Source organism: Mauremys mutica, chromosome 16 (genome assembly GCF_020497125.1).
Source record: "Mauremys mutica isolate MM-2020 ecotype Southern chromosome 16, ASM2049712v1, whole genome shotgun sequence".
Taxonomy (NCBI): Eukaryota; Metazoa; Chordata; order Testudines; family Geoemydidae; genus Mauremys; species Mauremys mutica.
In genome coordinates, this window is record NC_059087.1 from 24,789,364 (window position 1) to 24,810,315 (window position 20,952).

The 20,952-nt window shown below is 55.4% G+C and overlaps 1 protein-coding gene across 1 annotated transcript in view; it reads left to right on the forward strand.

Moving 5' to 3' along the window:
- NOS1 (nitric oxide synthase 1) overlaps nucleotides 1-20,952 on the forward strand; it is a 150,199-nt gene that overhangs the window by 120,561 nt on the left and 8,686 nt on the right. The window contains exons 14-28 of the mRNA XM_044990167.1: nucleotides 872-1,016; nucleotides 1,498-1,602; nucleotides 2,239-2,297; nucleotides 6,784-6,900; nucleotides 9,132-9,306; nucleotides 10,596-10,734; nucleotides 11,915-11,993; nucleotides 13,254-13,447; nucleotides 14,101-14,270; nucleotides 15,227-15,437; nucleotides 16,403-16,490; nucleotides 16,948-17,069; nucleotides 17,854-18,002; nucleotides 18,693-18,887; nucleotides 20,191-20,309. Of these exons, the coding sequence (XP_044846102.1) occupies nucleotides 872-1,016; nucleotides 1,498-1,602; nucleotides 2,239-2,297; nucleotides 6,784-6,900; nucleotides 9,132-9,306; nucleotides 10,596-10,734; nucleotides 11,915-11,993; nucleotides 13,254-13,447; nucleotides 14,101-14,270; nucleotides 15,227-15,437; nucleotides 16,403-16,490; nucleotides 16,948-17,069; nucleotides 17,854-18,002; nucleotides 18,693-18,887; nucleotides 20,191-20,309 (2,067 nt within the window). The remainder of the gene's footprint in view (nucleotides 1-871; nucleotides 1,017-1,497; nucleotides 1,603-2,238; nucleotides 2,298-6,783; nucleotides 6,901-9,131; nucleotides 9,307-10,595; nucleotides 10,735-11,914; nucleotides 11,994-13,253; nucleotides 13,448-14,100; nucleotides 14,271-15,226; nucleotides 15,438-16,402; nucleotides 16,491-16,947; nucleotides 17,070-17,853; nucleotides 18,003-18,692; nucleotides 18,888-20,190; nucleotides 20,310-20,952) is intronic.

Consider the following 20,952-nt stretch of genomic DNA (forward strand, 5'->3'; position numbering starts at 1 on the left):
AGGCTAATGGGTGCATCTGCTCAAGGAAATCGATTCCAGCTGCAGGAGACGAAAGGCAGATGGTTAGAGCCCCTGTCCTGCAGCCATTTAAAGGGGAGTAAGTTGGCTCCTGGGGGTGATCCCCATGGGACTGTTCCCACAAGTCAAGTTATGCCCATAGGTGCTCTCCCCACTGGGACATGACGGTGAGAAAAATGCAGGCTTTTAAGTGAACAAACGCCCTGGCTGATTGGGGAGAGGTGCAGGTTCAGTTTAGTTAATAATCAACGCTCTTTCCAGAGCAGCGGGGGCCAGGTGTATGTCCTGGGCCCTGTGCACAGGGAAGGAAGTGTGTGTTTTTCCTTATTCAAACAAACTCAAAAGCCATGTCAACGTCGCTGTTATTGAAAACAAAGAAAACAGCCATTTCCCAGATGCTGTCTGGGCATGCATGAATGCAAGAGATAAAACATTCTCTGGGGGTCTGAGACCCGAGAACATGAGACCGCAAGCTGGCAGGCTTCCCTTAAAGCCAGCAGTGCGCGGGTGTGTTTGCATGGGCAGCGGGGGACTGGTTCCCGCTGCCTTGAGCCCTGTGCAGTCACGTACAGCTGTGCAGAGCGTCGAGGGCTGCCTCTCCAGCCAGGGAGGGGTCTCCAGCCGCCTCGCTTGGCTGTGAATCACGGCCGAGTGGGGTGCAGCGGCTGTTTAAAACAATTCCTCTTCCTTTTCTCCAGACTCTGGAATTCTCACCCCACGGTTGTGAACTAATAACTCCCCCGTGATCACACAGTCGTGCTTGAAATCCAGGAGAGAGAGAGAGATGGGAGGGAATTGCACACTGGGCTTCTCATGTCCGAGGGTCTTATCGAGGCTTCTACTTGCTTTCCAGAGCCGTGAAGTTCTCTGCCAAGCTGATGGGGCAGGCAATGGCCAAGAGGGTCAAAGCGACCATCCTCTATGCCACGGAAACGGGGAAGTCCCAGGTCTATGCAAAAACCTTATGTGAAATCTTCAAGCACGCTTTCGACGCCAAGGTAGCGTACCAGCTCTCTGCCCGTGGAGAACAGTGCATGGGGCTGTACGGCTTGCTTCCACCGGGCCCAACGCAACGAGCTGCAGGGCACCCTCACCTCCCGGGGACTTTCCTAGGAATTGCAGGCCCTCAGCACCTTGCAGGATTGGGTCCTGAGGCCGGTTAAGAGACAGAGACCCGGATGCAAACGAAGCTGTCTTCAATGTGAACACATTTGGAGAGGCCTCGTGGCCCAGTTTTGCCCTCTGTTACCATTTAGCCCCATGGAAGTCCCCAAGAGGAGCAGAATTTGTCTCTCCTTTAAGTCTCTGGGCCTCCTCCCTTAGCATTACAGATTGGGTCTCAGCGCCACGTTCTCTGCCAGATCCTCGGCCCGAGCTCTCTGCCAGTAGAACGGCACTGAAGCCAGCGGAGAGACTGGCCCCTAGCCCGGCCAATCTCCCTGTGCGAGGGGCCATCACCAGCATCTCTGTCTGCCTCAGGTGATGTCCATGGATGAGTACGACATAGTCCACCTGGAACATGAAACCCTCGTCCTGGTGGTCACAAGCACCTTCGGCAACGGAGACCCACCGGAGAATGGGGAGGTAGGAAAGCCTTAAGAACTATCCCGGTACTGCATGTGGCAGTAATGGTGGGGGAGGGGGAACAGCACCCACTGGTAGGCCCATTCATTACAGAGAGCGGGGAGCATGGTGCGGTGGTCAAAGCACATGGCTGGGCCTCACAAGACCTGGCTTCTTTCCCAAACCTGCCCCCCACTTGCTGTGAGACCTTAAGTTTGCCTTAGTTTCCCCATCTGTAGAATGGGAGAACATCTGCCTCACCCCCAGGGAGGCTGTGAGGTTAAATTACTTAAAAGCCTGCTCTAGATCCAAGATCAGTGGAAGGACTCCCATAGATTTCAGGGGGTTGGATCGGGTCCTCAACGCTTAGAGACCCTCTGATGTACAGCAGCACACAAGGGAAAATTATGATTCACCTGCGGATGTGCTTGGTGCTGTACGAACTCTCAAGGCCCCGGTACTGGCCCCGGCAGGCTTACGAGCAATAGATGAGTTCAGTCCCAGCGCATGGTGCAGATGACCCACAGTTGGGTCCCACTGGTGAAAGCAGGTGGGGGCCTCTGGAGTGGAATGGAGCAGCCACCCGGACCCACACTTACCTTCGGTGTCCTGTACGACGGACGGCGGAAGTGACGACAGTGCTGTTTCTCTCTCTAGAAATTCGGCTGTGCAATGATGGAAATGAGGAATCCCAACTCTCACCTGGAAGAGAGGAAGTAAGAGACTCAGACCAGAGCCCCGCATCACTCCCGCCCCAGCAGAGCTGGCCCGTCCCTGGGGAACCAGGCACCACATCCCTCCCTTGGGTTAGCTGGCCTCTGTCCCAACTGAGGCTGCAAGTTTATGGCCTGGGGAGGGACTCGCAGGTACTCAGGCCGCCAGTCCAATGCTCTAGGTAGCACTGGCCTTTCCTCTCTGGACCCGGCTGAGGTCACAGGTGAAACAAAGCTTGGCCATTTCACTCCACTCCACTGCCTGGTGGATGTTTGTCCATCCAAAACTGGCCTCCGGGTCTGTAGGGACCCAAGTAAGAGATCAGGTCAGGTGGGCTCTGCTGAGGGAGGGGAATGCAGCCTTCTGGAGGAGTGGGGGGTGGTGGAATTGGGCCTGGTATTTCCTGTGCTTTGCTAGAGGAGGGGGAGAACCAGGTCAGGAGCTGCTCTGTGGCCGTCCGAGAAGAACAGGACCCGGGGCAGTTGCTTGTACACAAAGCTGATCCAGAATTCCAGTGTTTGGGGGGTTGCAGTGCAGGCTTCGCTCTAGGGGAACGAGTCTATATACCTTCCCTGGCATTAAATGCCCTTGCGTGTCACCCCTTTCCCCCCTCGAACAAGACACTGGCTCCAGCCCAGCAGACGTTCCTGGCCTGGTAAGAGAAGGGGCCGGGAGAGGGATACCATTCCTTTCGGTTTGTTTGCCACGGGAGCGAAGCCGGTCACCCCGGCAGAAACACACGCCTCTGGTCTGGGCAGGAGAGCACTTGTAGGGAGAACCAAGCACGCTGGAGCAAGAGCAACGATAGTCCATTGGAGAGGGTGCCGGCCTGGGACTCAAAAGACGCATATTCAATTCCTTGCTCTGCCACCGACATCCCGTGTGGCCTTGAGCAAGTCACTTACTGTACATCTCCACAGCAAACAAAACAGGACGTCTCAGAGCCTCTGTCAGCTGAGTTGGGCACGTGCAGCGGAGCTCAAAATAGCAGTGTAGACATTTGGCTCTGCTGGAACCTGGGCTCTGAAACCCAGGGAGGGAGAAGAGTCCCAGAGCCAGGCTCCATATGGAGCCAAATGTCTGCACTGCTGATCTGGCATCAGGCCTGTCTGCTGCCTCAGTTTCCTCCCTCGGAGCATTCATCCTCAGCCTCATAGGCTGCTGCAGTGCTCTTATGCAGGAGCCTTCAATGCGCTGCAGCCCTGAGGTCACTCAGTCCTCGGGCTTAGCCAGAGTTCTCTCTTGCTGGGGCAAAGCCGGACCTCTAAGGGCCCCTCTGTCCTTTTCCAGAGTCTTTAGCCCTTTACTGGGCTCGGCTCCAGCTCTCTTGGGCTCCTACCAGTCCCTTCTTCCCCTCGTTAACCGCCGATGGCTGCAGCCACACACGGGTTGGCAGCTTGGGGGCACCCATGCCCACCCTCTGTTACAGGTCCATGCCATAACCCAAACTGCCCTGTCTTCCCTCCACAGGGCCTCTTCCTGCTTCATCTCCCAGGTCTGCTGTCCTTGGAGTCTTTCTCCTGACTAGTTACCGGCCACCCTTATACCTCACGGCAGGCCTGGGTCTTAGTCACAGGTGACCCCTGCACTCTCATTCCCTTTGCCAGGGAAGGTGGGCTAACCTTTTAAAGGGCCAGCTCACCCTGTGGCCGTGCCATACAGATAAACACCACACCACTAACGTCTCATGCCCCTCTCCCCTGCTATCGATAACGGAATAGCATCCCTGAGGCAACCCCAGCAATCGCTTACATGGAAAAGGACAAGAAACTGTGGCGTGTATTTTAGCTTCTTTTAATGCAGATTAGCTGCTGCAAACGAAGAGGAGCCAGCACTCTGCAACCAGCCACGTGTCTGTGGCCCAGCAGCAAGCGTCCCATGAACTACTGGTGATCCACGAACCACAAATGTGTAGCTATGCTTTGAACATACAGTAGTAGTTAAATCAGATTACCACGAGGTGGCAATGTTTCACAGATTTCTCTTCTTCCAGGCAGATCTAGAGCTGCATTGCCAACCCTAAACACTGAGATTATTTAAAAATAGTAAATGTCTCCTTTTTATTTGCCTTTAAGCCTTGAAGGATCACATTTTTTAGCTCTTCTCTGCAACCATAAGGGCTAGTAACTTTCTTTAAAATGCTGAGATTCTCACATGACTCCAGATGCTGGGGCTTCAAGGAAGACCCCGAATATAGTGAAACTCACCATAAAATCGCTTTAGGTGGGCTGAAAGGCCTGGGGATGTTAGTGGGGCTGGCTTCAGTTTATTGCAGTGTTGTGCAAAACCACCTCTAAGGTGCACGAGTGCTATGGTCAAGCTAAGGTTGTGTCCTTCCTTTAAGGAAGTCTGGCTTGAGGTTAGAGCAGAGGACTGGGAGTCAGTTTTCTGGCATCTGTTACTGGCTCTGCTACTGAAGCAAGATTAGACTTGGGTAAGTCACTTAACATCTGCCAGAGTTAGTTAGTCATTTGTAAAAAGCTTTGAGATCCAGGTTGCTGCACAATGGCAAAGTGTTAAACATTTATTGATGATTATGATGATTATTTTAGGGGTGAAGTACAGCATATTCCACTTAATTGAGACATCCGCTCCCTGTGAAGTCTCTTGAATTAACGTAATGAGGCTAGTGAATGGTAATGTCTGCTGCTTAGTCAGGACAGAATTAGCATCCGGCTGGTGATAAGTGGGTTTTAATCAGATGTTAAAGAGGTCGGAAAGTCTTGGCTCTGGTCTTTTCCTTCAGAACTGCAGCAGATGACATGCTTGTGCAGAGCAGTAATGTTAGTTATTTGTACACTATTGCAGCCCCAAAGTGGCCTACCTGCTATGCGGACATGTGATGTGACAGATCCCTACAGGGCTCGCAATCTGAAAACCCATTATGGTTTTAATGGCCTCTTCCCCTAATGGGGACAGCTGATGGAACAGGACAATAGGCCACCCCCGGAGGTGCCTCTGGGAAAAGGATTCCGCGGTGGTGTTCAGGTGTGTCGCCTCCACGCTGGACGCTTGCAATACACCGTGTTACGGGGCATCCTGGAAGGAGATTGTAGTTGAGCGGTGAGGTGGGCAGCAATATAGAGCTCAGGTCTCGGAGCTCGGCACTGGCTGCTGCAGTCACTTCCAAGAACTATTTGAGCTGTTGGCCACTATCTTTAACGGCCTGCACAGCCTGGAGCCTGACTATATGACAGACAGTCTCAGTCCCACAAAGAGCTCTGGGGACGGTCTTGCTGTTAGCATGGACCTCTCCAGTACCCGTGGCTGGAGTTTCTCAGTACAGGACACTCCCCACTTGACCACTCTCTCTCTGGGGGAAGCCACCAGAACCCAGGGAGAGTCAGGGCCGGCTCTAGGTTTTTTGCCGCCCCAAGCTCAGGTGGGGCTGAAGCTCGCAGGCAGCGCTGGAAGCAGAGGAAGTGATGTCACCTTCTCCCAGCGCCTGCAGGGGCTTTACCCCCTCCCCCACCCGGCCGCGCAGAGAAGCCCCGATATAAGGGGTGGCACAAGGCAGTGCAGCAGCCAGTGCGCAGAGGAGGCGGCGCAGCCCCGGCTCCCTGGCACGACTCGCCCTCTCCTCCCCAGGTAGCGGCTGGGCCTTGGCCGCTCCGCATCCCAGGGCTGGGACTTCCCCTTCCCGCTGCGGCCGGAGGCGCGGCGCCCTCGCCCCGTCTAAGTGGCTCAGCTCTGAGAGCGCAACTGCCCCGAAAAAAAAGGATGGGCGGAATGCCGCCCCTGGAAGTGTGCCGCCCCAAGCACGTGCTTGCTTTGCTGGTGCCTAGAGCCAGCCCTGGGGACAGTGACCTTCCGATCAGGAGGTGGAGAGCACTTGTTTATGTGCCCTGGTAAGGTCACCGTTTCTGAACCTGAGTGTCTAACGGCACTGGATTCTCAATGGGGCGTAAATCTCTGAAGCGCCGTTGGAAATCCAACCCCGAAAGCCATATTTAGGGGCCTAAACTTCATAAGGATCTGTGCTTGCTGGAGGGGAATGGAAATACCTATAGAAACCCCAACCCAGCCTTCCAGCGAGTCACGGACCTGCAGCTGGAAGCCAGGGCATGTAAAACCCTTGCCTGCTGCACAGCTGAGTAAGGCCTGGGTGCAGGGCTCTGCTGATGCCATGATCTGGGAACCTCCAGAATGTGTGAGTCTCTGCAGCTTGAGCCAGGCTGGCTAGCCAGGGCTTGTAACAGACTCGCTTCCTCTGTGCCTCGGGCGGCATGTAACATACATTGACAGTGGATTGCACCCATGCAGGGAAGGGAGCGCAGCTCCCTGCTCTGCTGTCAGCATCACTAACAGCCTCCCCTGGGGCAGGCAAACAGCAGAGCCCTGAACTCAGGCCCTGGCTGGTGAGAGCTGCCCAAGCTGCGCCCCAGTTCCCAGCACTCGCCTGCCCATCCTGCCGCTGGCCCGGTGGCCCGGTAGCAGGTGTAGAGGTGCCGCGGCTGCCGTAACGCTTGCTGTCGTTGCTGCTTGCAGGAGCTACAAGGTCCGTTTTAACAGCGTCTCCTCTTACTCGGACGCACGGAAGTCTTCGAGCGACGGGCCCGAAGCCAGGGACAACTTTGAGAGCACAGGGCCTCTGGCTAACGTCAGGTGAGCAGGATGGAGGGTGAGGGAGCTGCTTGCTTCCTGAGGGCTCAGCCTGTCTCCAGCAGGCAAGGAGAGAGAAGGGACACTGCAGCTGCTGCAAAGGAACCCGTACCCCATGTTGTGGGGCCTGCCTGCCCTGTAGCGCACTCTGCTGGCCTAGTGTGGCACTGCAGGCACTCCCTGCCTCAGTTTCCCTTCTCTCTGGGCCCCTTAAGAATTCCACAGAGTCCAAAAGGGTGTAAGACACAGTTCCCCTGCTGGGTTCTGCTTTATTAAATCCCCAAATAAACTTGAAATAAAGCCTCTCCCTTGGACTCAGGGGTCGCAGAGCCACTGACGCTGCCCTCCTCCTCTTCCGAGCTGTGGGCTCTGGGAGCTCCTCGTTCTGGGAGCCCCTCCCTGGAACTGAGCCCTGGTGGCTTTTATCTGGCTCAGGTGCTCGTTGTTCAGTTAACTACTGTACCTAGATGTACCCCTTAAATTAGCTGGCCGGGGTAGCTTGGACCGGGGTCCCATTATGGGGGCCGGCAACTCCATGACACCTGCCAAGCAGTCCTGCAGTGCCTCAAAAGTGGTGAGCACAAACCTCTGGGCAGTCTGTTGAGAACCAGGGCCCAAGCCCCAAATTGGTTTTTACCAACCAACCACCAAGTGTGAACTCCTCAAGCACTGTAACAGCCCAGCCATGCAGCCCCAGACTGTCCCCTTGGGCACTCCGAATCCTCTGTCCTGCCACCCAGCTAAGTCTGCCTCTGTGATTGTCTCCCACCAACCGTCACAGCACTAGTCAGGTTACGCCCAGTCACTTACCCCGGGTCGATTGCACCTTAGATCTCACACCACAGACAACGCATGAAGCCAACCTTATAATAACGATCTAAAGATTTATTATATCGGAAACAAGAGAGTTATGTACAGGGTTAAAGCAGGTAAACCCACGCACACAATGAATTCAAGCTTAACTTTCAAAAAGTAACAGAAATTTGTACAAGAAGCAAGCTCTATGGGTCCTCTAGGGCTGACCCAGGCTAAGCACTGGGGCTCTTTTAATTATGCCTAGTAACCCTTGCCCCCCAGAGCCCACGCAGCATAAAGAGAGAGTTCCTTCTTGTTGGGGCTTTTTATTCCCTTTCCCCCTTGCGCTCTGAGCTGCAAACCCAGCTGATGGGAGGAATTCAGTGCCAAGACTCTTCTTCATAAAGGGAGGAGGAGAACAATCAGCAAAGTCTTAGATCCTCCTCCGTGCTCCACAGTAGTCTGGTGTTGATGGGCCTGGCTTGTTGGCCAGGACGTAGCAGCTTCTGTTGGAGATCAGCACGTCACACTAGCTCCTGTCTCTCTCCTGTCTGGGGATCTGCAGTTACAGAGGCTCACAATGCAGAACACTCAACTATTACCTTAGAACATGGGCTACAGCTGTTACAAGTGAGATTAATGCCGGCAGCAGCTCCCAAGCATTCCGTAACGTCGCAACACATTCTTATAGTTCTGACACCTGCTTTAGCAATAGCACCACCCAGGGGAGCCAGACTGGCTCCAGCTCTGTATTTGCCAATGTTCAGTGGAGGCCTGGGGGCCTGGGCATGAGCTGGCACCTGGTCTGCCAGCACCACAACACCCTGTAGCAAAGATCTCCTCTAAGCAGCTGTGCAACAGGTAAATAGCCACCAGCTCCCAGAGCTAGCCTGACTCGATGTCTCTGTTATATTCATCCGCTTCTCCTGCCTGACTTGGTCAGTGTGCCCTGACTCCCTGGGTCCCTAGGAGACTAGTCACCAGGCATCACCCCAGAATCGCTAGGACTAACAAGCTGTGATTGGCTGTGCTTGGTTCATCTACATCCCATAGCCGTGTCAGCCCTGGCTCAGTGATCTCCAGCCTCTCCTGCCTGGCACCTTGCTAGCCAGATCCCACCAGTCCCTGCCAGGCAAAGCCAGCCATGCCCCTGCTGCCCTGGCATGGCCTGGCAATGCCCGTGGTGGTTGATGCACCCGTGGCTGTTTCCTCCCAGAACTGGTGAGGCACAGTTGCCTCTGGAAGGCTTCCTCCCTTGGTTTCAGACAGGGGAAGGCTGAGCCCTGATGCCCTGGTTTTGGGGGGCCGGAGGGCTGCAGAGGGGTTTCCGTGCCTCTCTTTTTTGCTAGTGCTGCTGGGCCCGGGAGACGCTGCCCGCTCTCTCTCTCCTGTCTCTGCTGTCGTCCTCGGGTAGCTGCAGCTTTCCGCTCTGCTTGCAGGTTCTCGGTGTTCGGCCTAGGATCGCGTGCCTACCCCCACTTCTGCGCCTTTGCCCGCGCCGTCGACACCCTGCTGGAGGAGCTGGGAGGGGAGCGCATCCTCCGCATGGGGGAGGGGGATGAGCTCTGTGGCCAGGAAGAGTCTTTCAGGACGTGGGCCAAAAAGGTTTTCAAGGTAGTCTGCTTCCTTCGTCTTTGGGAAGGGGGACGGGGAGATCAGAAGGGGGCAGGGGGAAAGGGCCTGGGAAGCTGCCATTGGGCAAATCTGCTTCCAGGTAAAGTCGGGCCTGAGCTCACCCCCTGGGTCCCCAGCACCCTGGCACATTGCAAGTCGTTCGGAGTTCACAGCTTTAGCCGTCCCTGCTCTTAGGGTCCTGCAGCAAAGCAAAGAATCAGAGACCTGGCTCCTCAGGCCTCCTGCCTGTGCACCGCAGCCCCCGGCGGCCTAGACAGGGCGTGGGGACCAAGCTGGTTCGGGTGGCCCAGGGGGCAGTTAGGAGCCCCTCTAGAGCCCTAGAGCAGAGCTCAGGATAATGCGGCGCCTTCTCACCAGGCTGGGGTGTCTTTGAGGGTTTGGAGGAGGTATCTAAGTGCATTCTGGGAGGTGGGTCTGGATTGTGAGGCACCCAGTATGGCGGGTGTTTGGACCCTGGGTTTTGGTTCAGCCAATGTATAAGGAGAGGAGCCCTTGGCCAAATGGGGGTGTGAATCCAGTATTGCCAGCCCCACATGTTCAAAAATCACGTCAGGCAAAAACAAATTGGAGACCAAGTTAACAATAGTCAGTGCTGAGTTCCATTTACTGGCCTTCTGGTTCCTGAGCCATTACTGGTCATGGCTTTAAGCTTTCCTCCACACCATGAGGACTAGAAATTTACTCCTTTTATTTTTAAGGACAGTTGATAGTCTATGTAATAAGCCGACTCCAGCAGCTGGGGCATTAAAAAGAAACCTCAGATATCATGAAACTCATGGTCAAATCACGAGAGCTGGCGAAAGAACCTGGGTGTGGAATCTGGACACCTTCAAGCTCTGGAGGTGGTGGGAACCAAGGCTCCAGTCTGGCCTATTATGAAAAGAAGGGGCCATTTCAGATTCCAAACCCCCCAAACTCTGGGGTGATCAGAACTGGGCTTCTGGTTTAAGCCCACGTGCAACTGAGGAGGGCGAGTTCTAGGGAATAGCCCCCGTGTTTGTGCATCGGGGGAGAGGGGGTGACGTTGACGCTAACAGGAGATGTGCCCCTGCACCACTGGCAGAACATCCCCCTGAGATGTGCTGGGGGAAGCTCACATAGCCTCCAGGCATGGTGCTACTCCCTAGCCAGCGCCGTCCCGCCCTCCCTTCCATAAGCATGTGGGTGGGTGTTGGCTGAGAGCAGGCGGTGCCACCTCCTAGGAGCCAGGCTGGGCTGAAGGCCTGGCTAAGCCGGGGGGTCCCCTGACAGCCTGGTGTGTGCTGCAGGCAGCGTGCGACGTGTTCTGCGTGGGAGATGACGTGAACATTGAGAAGGCCAACAACTCCCTCATCAGCAACGACCGGAGCTGGAAGAGGAGCAAGTTCCGCCTGACCTACGTGGCTGAGGCCCCCGAGCTCACACAAGGTACGGCCGCTTGGTCACCCGGGGGCTTTGAGCATGGGGCAGACCCTGGGGCAGATTACAATCCTTGGGGCCAGGGATGGGCTTACCTGGGGGAAGGGTGCAGGTCACCCTGGACGGAGCTCAGCTGAGACCCTCTCTCTGGGTATTCGACTCTCTCTTGTCCATATCTCACCCCCACCCTAGATGTGTCCTGTCTCTGCTCTTTCCCTGCTCCCTCCATTCTCTCCCTCCTGCCCCCTTACCTCCCTCCCTCTGGTTCCTTTCTCCTGCTCTTTTCTTCCCATATCCTTCACCCGCTGTCCAACCCTACCACTGGACAGAAAACTCCCCCTTGTCCCTGCCCCTCCAGCCCCCATTCAACTTCACACCCCTCCCCTCCCCCCGAATGGTGCATTGTGGCCTGGGAGGAGAATTCCACTGAAGTGCTGTCTGGTTTTGCCTCTTCACCACCCGCTCCAGCCGCCGTCAGGGTAGGAAGCCCACGCCCGGCTGGAGGAAGGGGCTGGAGACAGGTAGCTGCTGGCTTCTGGAGCTGGCCGTGGGCCTGTACCAGGGCAGTGGTAGGCTAGGGCAGCGCTGAATCTGGTCTACCTGCTGCTGCCTCCTCTTGCAGAGCAGACAGGCTCGTTGCTGAGAGAAAGCGGAAGAAGTGGAAATCCAGGAGCGCTCTACGCCACCTGTTTAAAACTCTCCCTCCCATGGCGTAGCGCAGGGTGGGGCCAACCCACTAAAACACGGTGCCAGAGCGTGGCTCCTGCAGCTGGTAAACGCAGCGCTGCCTCGGCTCCTCCTGAATTCAGATGCCCAGTTGCCAACCAGATGGTGTGGGTGGCAAGAGGAATGAAGGGGGTGTGTATGTGCATGCGAGTAGTGGTTGTTTCTCCATCCCCCTGGTTACCTACCTGCTGAGAGCAGGGAGCTGCTGCAATCATTTGCTCCTTTCACATGGCCCCGAAGGCTCCCTAAAGCTTTCCAGCAAAGGCGCTGTGGGTCTCCCGTGGGGTGGAGCAGGAGGGCCCAAGCCAGGGCAGCCCTAGATTCACTCGGCTGCTTCATGCCAGTGCAGGTTCTGAAATGCTGAGTGTGGTGGTGCCCAGCCAGACCCTGGGGGCAGGGTTGCAGCCAGCCTGCCCTCGCCAGTCCCCGCTGCCTTCATCTGATGGAATCTTCTTATCCGCAGGTCTGTACAGTATTCACAAAAAGCGAGTCTATGCCGCCCGGCTCCTCACGCGCCAGAATCTGCAGAGCCCAAAATCCAGGTAGGACTGACAGCCACACATCTCACCCATATATCCATGAGGCACACGCGCAGTCTGCCCTGGTGCATACACGTGACACACACACCCAGCTCTCTCCAACTTCTTAATTCCAAGCATCTCCGCTATCAATCAGCCAGGCCAGGCCTGAAGTGTGCCCTGTGCTACAACATAAGAATGACCAGACTGGGTCCACCCAGCCCAGTGTCCTGTCTACCGACAGTGGCCAATGCCAGGTGCTCCAGAGGGAGTGAACCTAACAGGCAATGATCAAGTGATCTCTCTCCTGCCGTCCATCTCCATCCTCTGACAAACAGAGGCTAGGGACACCATTCCTTACCCATCCTGGCTAATAGCCATTCATGGACATTAAAGTCCTAGCCTCTTTAATCTTTAATCTACAAACCTTACTTCTAACTTGGTGGTGAATGTTTCCTAGCATCCAGTGTAGTGAATCCTCTTTGGGTATCTCAGCCATGCTCCTGTCTGTGCAGACCACCCCAAAGTATCCCTAGCCATAATGCTCTGAATATGCTTCACCTTTGCTATAGTGGCGGAAGAAGCCATCGACTTAGCGCTGTCCACACCGATGGTTAGTTCGGTACAACTGCATGTGCACCACCCGCGTGACATAGTTATACCGAAGTAAGTGTGTAGTGGAGACCTGGCCTCACTTCCACGTGCTTTACAACAGTAGGGCCACATGCACTTCAGTGGAGTTTCTCCTCATGGACACCGGTGGCCCACTCCTTTGATGTGACACACCAGAACAGTACATGGGCTTCTGCTGCTAGCGCTGCAGCCGATCAGGGGCTACCTGGTTCCCCTGAGACATTCCTGCTGACACCAACCGTGCTAGTGCCGAGAAAGGGGCAGGGTGCTGCATTCATGGCATGACAGGCGATGCAGAAGTTCCACAAAGGACAGCATTGGGCCAGCGGGCTCAGCTGTCCAAGCTGGGTGCAGAAGAATGGCTAGCAGTGGAGAACGCCACCACAGGAGAGTGGGGCGGGAGGCTAGGTCTGAACAGAGGGCAGATTCTTTCCTAAGCGCCCGTTCTTGTTTCCTTTTCGTTAGTTCAAACATACGATCATCTGGGCAGACTCTGGGCTGCTCCTGTGCCCTCCTTCCTGCGCCTTAGAAAATCACACCTAAAGAAACCGCTCCCAGAGCTGGGCCCTGTTAGCTCAGGGCTTACAGCTGTCCAGAGGGCTCGTCGCAGTGCTGGGTTTGTTTTGTTTTTCACCCCTCCCCTCCCTGCAGTCGGTCAACAATTTTCCTGCGACTTCACACCAATGGGCAGCAGGAGCTGCACTACCAGCCTGGAGACCACCTGGGAGTGTTTCCAGGCAACCACGAGGACTTGGTCAGCGCCCTGATGGAGAGACTCGAGGATGCACCCCCAGCCAACCAGCTGGTGAAGGTGGAGCTCTTGGAGGAGAGGAGCACAGCTTTAGGTAACCAGGACCAGCGCAGACACCCTGATTGGGGCCAGCGGGACCCCATTCCCCACCCCCCCTTGCAGAGTCTCTGGGTGCCATGTGGATCCTAGCAGGGGGGTTTTGGACCACATTCCCTGGTGCATTCCCATAAGGACTGTAGGGTTTGTAGCACTGGTTTTAGCTTCCTCGTCATGAGAGAGGGTCCCCAGATCCACAGCTGAGCTGCACTCTGGGGCCGTGGGGTGCTCAGAGCAGCTGTGTCAGGGAAGAGCAGGGCCATAGGGGAGCGTTTTCTGTTCCCTCTGGCAAGCTGAAACCTCTTCAGGTACCTAGGATGCCTGACCTGAACAACTGGTCCCTGGAAAGTAGAGTTAGAGGGTGTTGATTGGCCGGGCGCACTGAGCTCTCCCATACTGGACATTCTATGGGCCTGATGCTCCATTGCCCTGCGCTAAGCGGGTGGTAAATGCTCTCTCCCCAAAGCGATAGAAAACTGGGAGAACCAGACGTGGCCGATTGTACAAGGTGAGGACATAGCGAGCACCAGGAGATCATGTCAGTCTCTTCTTTCTAGCCCTTCCTCATTCATTGTCTCCCACTGGAGTCAAAGCCTTCACTGGCTTGCCCAAGGTGGGCTGGCAGCATTGTACTGGATTCTCTCCCGTCAGGTGTCATCAGTAACTGGACGGATGAGAACCGCATCCCACCCTGCACCATCTTCCAGGCGTTTAAGTGCTACCTGGACATCACCACGCCTCCCACCCCGCTGCTGCTGCAGCAGTTTGCCTTACTGGCCACCAACGACAAGGAGAAGAAACGTCTGCAGGTCCTTAGCAAGGTAAATCCATAGGTCTGGTTGGCAGCCTCTTCCTAATGTAGGAGGTTTGCTTGTCCCATGCTTCTGCTTCACCTTAGACAGTGGTAACCAGAGAACACCCCCTCCCCCTAAAAGAGAGAGAGAGAGAGACGGCTCCCTCTCGATGAACATTCCACCTCTCTATCTGCCTCCTGAATGTCTTAGGATGCATCTGGCTGAGGAAAGCAGCTTGTCTATGTAAACTGCTGTCAGTGACTTGCCTTCTCAGATCCTGGAGCAGGATTCCACTGCAGTCCTGGGCGGTTCATACAGAAATCCAGCCTGTGGAAATTACATGTCCCCAAGATGCATTCTTCCATCCTGATCAATGTGGTCTCCCACACTGGCTCCTTACCCAGGGCTACTGACACAGTTTAATGGGTCACCGTCTTTGCACTGATGTAACCCCCCCTCCCCAGCATGCTTTGTGCTCAGTGAATTTAACCTCGCAGCTCCTTGTCTTACAGAGGAGGGCTCTGAAATTAAGTGATGTGCCCAAGATCACACAGGGAGTCTGTGGCAGAGCTGGGGATTGAGTGTGCAGCTCCTGACTCCCTGTCCTGATCTCTAGACCCTCCTCCCCCTGAAATCAGCATGGGCGTCTTGCACCGCTATTGCTGTGTCTGTGTAGGAGAGTGTCTGAGCCCAGGATCCCTTATGATTGTGCGACACGCTCACCGTATAATGGGAGAAGCTCGGAATCCACTGAAGGCTCCATCGGGAACATTCAAGCCCTGAGGAACAGGCCCTAGGATGGGTGGCAATCAGGGCCAGAGCCCTGGATGTCCCCGAGCCCTGTGAGAGGCAGTCGCAGGCATGCGTCTTGGCATCCCCAGCCAGAGCTCTTTCCTCTGCTCCACCCTGCCGTGGGGCCCGCGTGATGCAATGGGTCTGGCCTAGAGCAGGAGCTCACCTGTCCTTTCCTGCCCACACTTCAGGGCTTGCAGGAGTACGAGGAATGGAAATGGTCCAAGAACCCCACCGTAGTGGAGGTGCTGGAGGAGTTCCCGTCTGTGCAGATGCCCTCCACCCTGCTGCTCACCCAGCTGCCCGTGCTGCAGCCTCGCTATTACTCCATCAGCTCCTCCCCCGACATGTCCCCGGACGAGGTGCACCTCACCGTGGCCGTGCTCTCCTACCGCACTCGAGGTACCCTGCCAGCAGCGCTGCAAGGGGCTCGTGGTTTGCGTGGCGGCGACCGGCTAGAGCCGTCCCGTAGCGTTGTGCTAGGTGGCCACGCAGATGGGGCCTTCATCTCCATTTGCATTGTGGGAGGTGGCCATTAACGTATGGGGGCGCGTGTGTGTGTTTGGGGACGGGGGAATCCCCCGTTAAAACCTTGCTGCCTGTTCACACGGGGCTCCCTCGGGGTAGCGCTGGGGGCTGTGGCAGCCAGACGCAGCAGCAGAAACCGGCGGCTTTCCAGCTCCTCCAGGCCGCTCTGCACTATGCAGCACAAAGGCTGCATGTGCTGGTCTTGGCTACCTCGCACCAGTGGGTGGAGGGAGAAGAGACTCCAGATTGGCCCGCAGGGTGGATCGGCCAGGCCCCCTCACGCAGGCATGTGTCTCTCCTGCTTCCCACCCCTGGGAAGCTTATAGAATTGGCAGGAGAATATCGGGGTGGCACAGAAGCCTATTACCATCTTCTCAAGGTGCACGGGAGGAACCTTAGCTGGGGAGGGGGGATACCTGGTTTGTAAACCTCCAGCAGGAGCCTGTGGCCAAGGTTTCTTTGCAAACACTCACCCAGCTGGAGACAGCTCTGGGAGGTCCCATTTGGCCCTTAGCAGGGGGAGTGTGTTAGGGCCACAGCAAAGTCACAAACTGCCCTGCTCCAGCAAGTGGCACCTCCCTGATGTTTGCCTGGGGGAAGCCAGCCCGTCCTGAGTGCTCCAGCCTGCCCTGAAGAGCAGAACTGGTCCCAGGGACCATCAGTGCCTGGCCATTCTGACCCCAAGTCACAGGTTGGCTGCCGTTAGCGCTGACGTCGCAGTGAGGTTTGGGGAGAGCATTTCGCTGGGTGCAGAGAGGTAAAGGGCCAGGGCATTCTGCAGCGATCCATTCAGCAGTACCGGGGCAGCGTACAAACCCTCTCCTCCTCTCCTCTCCTAGATGGGGAAGGACCGATTCACCACGGCGTCTGTTCCTCCTGGTTCAACCGGATACAGGCGGATGAAGTTGTGCCCTGTTTTGTAAGAGGGTGAGTGGCATGGTCACTGCATGTGGAGTCCCCGAGAGCCAGGGAGGGTTTAGACCATTCCAGGACTGACTGATCCGTCGGCTAGTCACAGCAGAGAGCCCCTGAATTCCTGTCTGTAGCCCGCCATGTGCGCTCACGCCACTAACGGGGATTTCTACGAACGAACTGCCTCCTCACCCTGAACGGTGGAGGGGCTGAGGCCCTGTTCCGTACAGCAGTCTGCAACAGCACCGTGCAGACCACGGGGTGGGGGGTGGTACCCGCTGCCCCTGAACAGCCAGGGGTCACAGACGAGAGCGCGGTGTGGACTGCAGGTGGGCACTGTTACCATGCTCCGCACTCAGACTTCTGCCCTTGCGCGCCTGAGCTACATTTCTACCCCCACAAGGATTTCATTCACCCAGCCTGGGCCTCGGCCCCTTAGGGGCATCACTAACTTTAGAACTTGTTTGTCCAGAGCTGCTGGGTTCCACATGCCGCAAGATCCCCAGGTTCCCTGCATCCTGATTGGCCCGGGTACGGGAATCGCCCCATTCCGGAGCTTTTGGCAGCAGCGGCTCTTTGAAATCGAGCACAAAGGTGGGTCTGAGGTCTGGAGCCTCTGGTAAGTAAGGGGGCAAGCGAGTGCCTGCACGACACCCTCAGCGAACCCAAGTGTAGTACCCCCGCTGAGTGCATGCGATCACGTCGCCCTCCAGTGGCTGGTCCTGGTGAGCACTGGAGCCTATTACTTGCTAGCTAATAGAATTGCGCTGTTAGCTCCAGGGGCGCGCACGTGTGTGTTTAGTGCTAGAGGCGTCAGGCTGAGTGGTAGCAGCTGGGGTGTGTGCGTGTGTGTTGCCATGGCTGTTTCGCTCACCGTGAGATGACCTAACGTAGAGCTGGTTTGACATTTTTCCACTGGGCCATTTTTTAAGGAAAAATGTCTTGAATTCTTTTCTTTAGATTACACTTCATTCCATTTTTCCCAGTTTTTCAATGAAAAATTAAATTGTTTAAAAATACTTTTTTATTGCAAAAACAAAAAAAAATTATTTTTTTTTTAAATTTCCCACCAAAAAAGCCTGACCTGGATCCATGGACCCTGGATCCACGCTCTGAGGGGTTACACAATCTCCCCAAGTATCTCCTCTCAGACCTTTACCCTTCCCCCTCTGCCATCTGCTGTCCCAGGGAACAGAGCTACGCATCCAAAACAGCCTCCCTCAGAGTGCACAGAATGGCTGCCAGCAGGCGAAGAGGGAATCCAAGCACAGCATTTGCCCACTCCGCGCAGGAGGGTGTGTGCGATCCCAGGCTTGGGAACTGGGGTGCAGGGGGTGGTTTCTGTGACTCACTGCTATCCCACCTGTCTCTGCTCCAGCACTGAAGCCCTGTCCGATGATTTTGGTCTTTGGGTGCCGACAGTCCAAGATCGACCACATTTACAAAGAGGAGACCCTCCTAGCCAAAAACAAAGGCATCTTCAAAGAGCTGTACACAGCCTACTCCCGGGAACCAGACAAACCAAAGGTAACCCTGCTCTGCCACCTACGTTCAGCCCTGGGTCGCCGTGACCAGTCTGACGCAGATGGTGAGCGGAGCTCCGGCATCCCCAGGGCTGTGGATTCTCCCAGCCGCTAGGGGAAGCATCCAACCTCTCATGCAGTCACCTGGAGGGATTTGCCTGCACTAGTTTGAGGACATGATCTTGGCTCGAGCTTTTCACAGCTCCATGGGCCAATGAATCTCCCGTTTAAGAATCCCCAGGAAGGCGATTACAGCACAATAGCCCTCAAACTCGTTAACCTAACGCCACTTGTGGACATTAACAATCCTCTGGTACTTTCCCCTTGCCCAGTACTGACCCCAGGGCCATGGCTGGGTCCCACTGGGTCTCTGACTTCCCCCTGAAGGTACAGTCACACTGGACCCTGCTTTTCAGGGGTGCTGTGCAGCTGGGGAGTTCCACTGACTTCAGCTGGAGTTTGTGGCGCTTGGCACCTCCGAACACGCAGGCCCTGATTGTCTTCAGTTCCCTTCCCAAACAGTTGTGCAGCATTGCCGTGAGCTGTTAAATGGCTGCTGTGTTCCACCCCAGAGGTGGCTGCCCTGCGCCGATGGATGGAGGGGTGAAGTGACTCCTGTGTGTAAAGCTGGGCTGGGCCCTTTGGGAGCTGCGGGTAACAGGCGCCGTGCAACATCCGTTCCTGTCTCCCCCAGAAATACGTGCAGGACGTGCTGCAGGAGCAGCTGGCTCAGTCCGTGTACAAAGCGCTGAAGGAGCAGGGAGGCCACATCTACGTGTGTGGGGACGTCACCATGGCTGGGGATGTCTTCAAGGCCGTTCAGCGCATCGTGAAGCAGCAGGGGCAGCTGTCGGTGGAGCAGGCTGGCGCTTTCATTAGCAAGCTGAGGGTGAGTGGGCCCTCCCCAGCCTGCCGCAGGGCTCAGCGCAAGCTTGGGCCAAGGGTGTCAGGGCTTCCTCTTGCACAGTCACTGATGATGGGGTAATTGCGGCCACGAGCTCTGGGAGTGGTCAGTAGGCACCACCCCTTCCAGCCTCCTGACCTGGAGTGGGTCCATACTCTCTGCCCAGCTCTGCCCATCTAGCTCAGGCCTCCTCTACCCACCCGCCAGGGCCCCTGGCTTGCCAAAGGAGCTGGGGGATGGGTGAGCTACTAACTGCAGCAGGCCGTAGGGGTCTGGGACTTGCCTCAAATCTGTAAATTTGAAAAACGGTTCTTGCCGTTACCGACCGGCCTAGGCCCAGCACAGGGAGTGTGTCTCCGCAAAGGACTGGTTCCCGGAAGAGTTCTTGTCCGTAATCTGCTTCTGCAGATTAACCCCATTAGCCTTGTCCACACTAGCACTTCACCCACCGCTGGCCTAGCACTGATGCAGCTCCAGTGCCAGCGAAATGCCAGTACAATCTGCAGTTCCGGGTCCTATTGCAATGCTGGCTCTACCCAGGAGATGTCTCTGGAACAGTAGGCAATGTCCAGCCAGCTAATAGCCTTTACCCACCATGCATGTTATTTACCATCTAAAAATTGGCTATAGTGTCATCACTGTAATATGCAAATATAGTAAATCTATGGCCACCTAGTACCTTCATGGTTGTCACGTATTGTACAATACAGCCATGCAGATCCTACTGCTGCATAAGCACAGGCCTCTCACTTGAGCTAACAGGGAAGCTCCTCTAGTTGTTAGCACTATAGGAACTATGACACACAGTTAGACAGTTCTGATTCCATCCAATGCAGGGCACTGGTCCACATGCATTGCCGTCTGTTCACTATGGCAATGTTCCTGTTAGGCTGTAGTACAATCTCCAGTTCCCCTGGGCTTTCTCTCTCTTCCTCTATTTTTTTAACCTTAAGGCATGTGAACAAGTAGCCATTTAGAGAGGCAACCAGTGTAGTGGACACTGGACAGAGTGCCAAGAGACCTGGATTCTATCATGGCTCTGCCCCTGACCTATTGGGTGATCCTGGAGAAGTCACTTCCCTGCTCTGTGCCTCAGTTTCCCCGTGTAGGCTTTTCCTTTCTTGCCTATTTAGCATGTAAGCTCTTAGGGGCAGGGACTGTCCCACACTCTGTTTGCACAGCACCTCTCACCTCAGCTAGCATTTCTAGGTGCTACAGAAATACCATAATAATAACTTGCGACTACACCCTTCTCTCGGTGCCATGCCTCTGCTGTCCTTGCTTTCAGGATGACAATCGATACCACGAGGATATTTTTGGAGTCACCTTGCGTACATATGAAGTGACTAACCGCCTTAGATCTGAGTCGATTGCGTTCATTGAGGAAAGCAAAAAGGACACGGATGAGTGAGTTGACGTGCTTATTTTAACCTGCGCTATTGTTTCTTAGATGCGCGTGGGTTGTGGAATAAAACTCGGAAGGATCCTTTTATTTATTTGCATGTATGAAGCCAGTAATAGCAGAGACAGGAACGGGCCTCTGATCCGAAAAGTAGAAACAGACAAAACTGCAGTACAGGTTCTTTGAGAGAACAATCAACTCAGTGGGCTAAATCCATCCCAGAAGGAATTGCCAGGGTGAATCTGACCCATTGTAGCTGTGAACACAGCCTTTTCCATACCACGAGCCCCTGGCAAAACAGACAGGCTAGAAAGCATGAGTGGGTGGGCACAACTGGAGCTGGTTGAAAATTTCCCAATGGAATAAAGTTCAGTGGGAACGTGTCAATTTGATGGAATTGACTTGTTCTGTGGGAATGTGTCGATTTCATCAATGGAAACCAGACCAGCTGGCTGTCAGGCTGCCTGGGACCCTCGGTTCTCCAGCGCCTGGGCTGCACGCCTGGTAGGGGGGCAAGCTTGCCGGCTACCCGGGGAGCCAGATGGCCGGTTCCCCAGCCAAGGGAGCGAACTGAAAACCCGATCCTATTCACACTGAAGCCAAATGGCAGAATACCCATTGGGATCCAAGGTGGCTTGACTGGCTGCA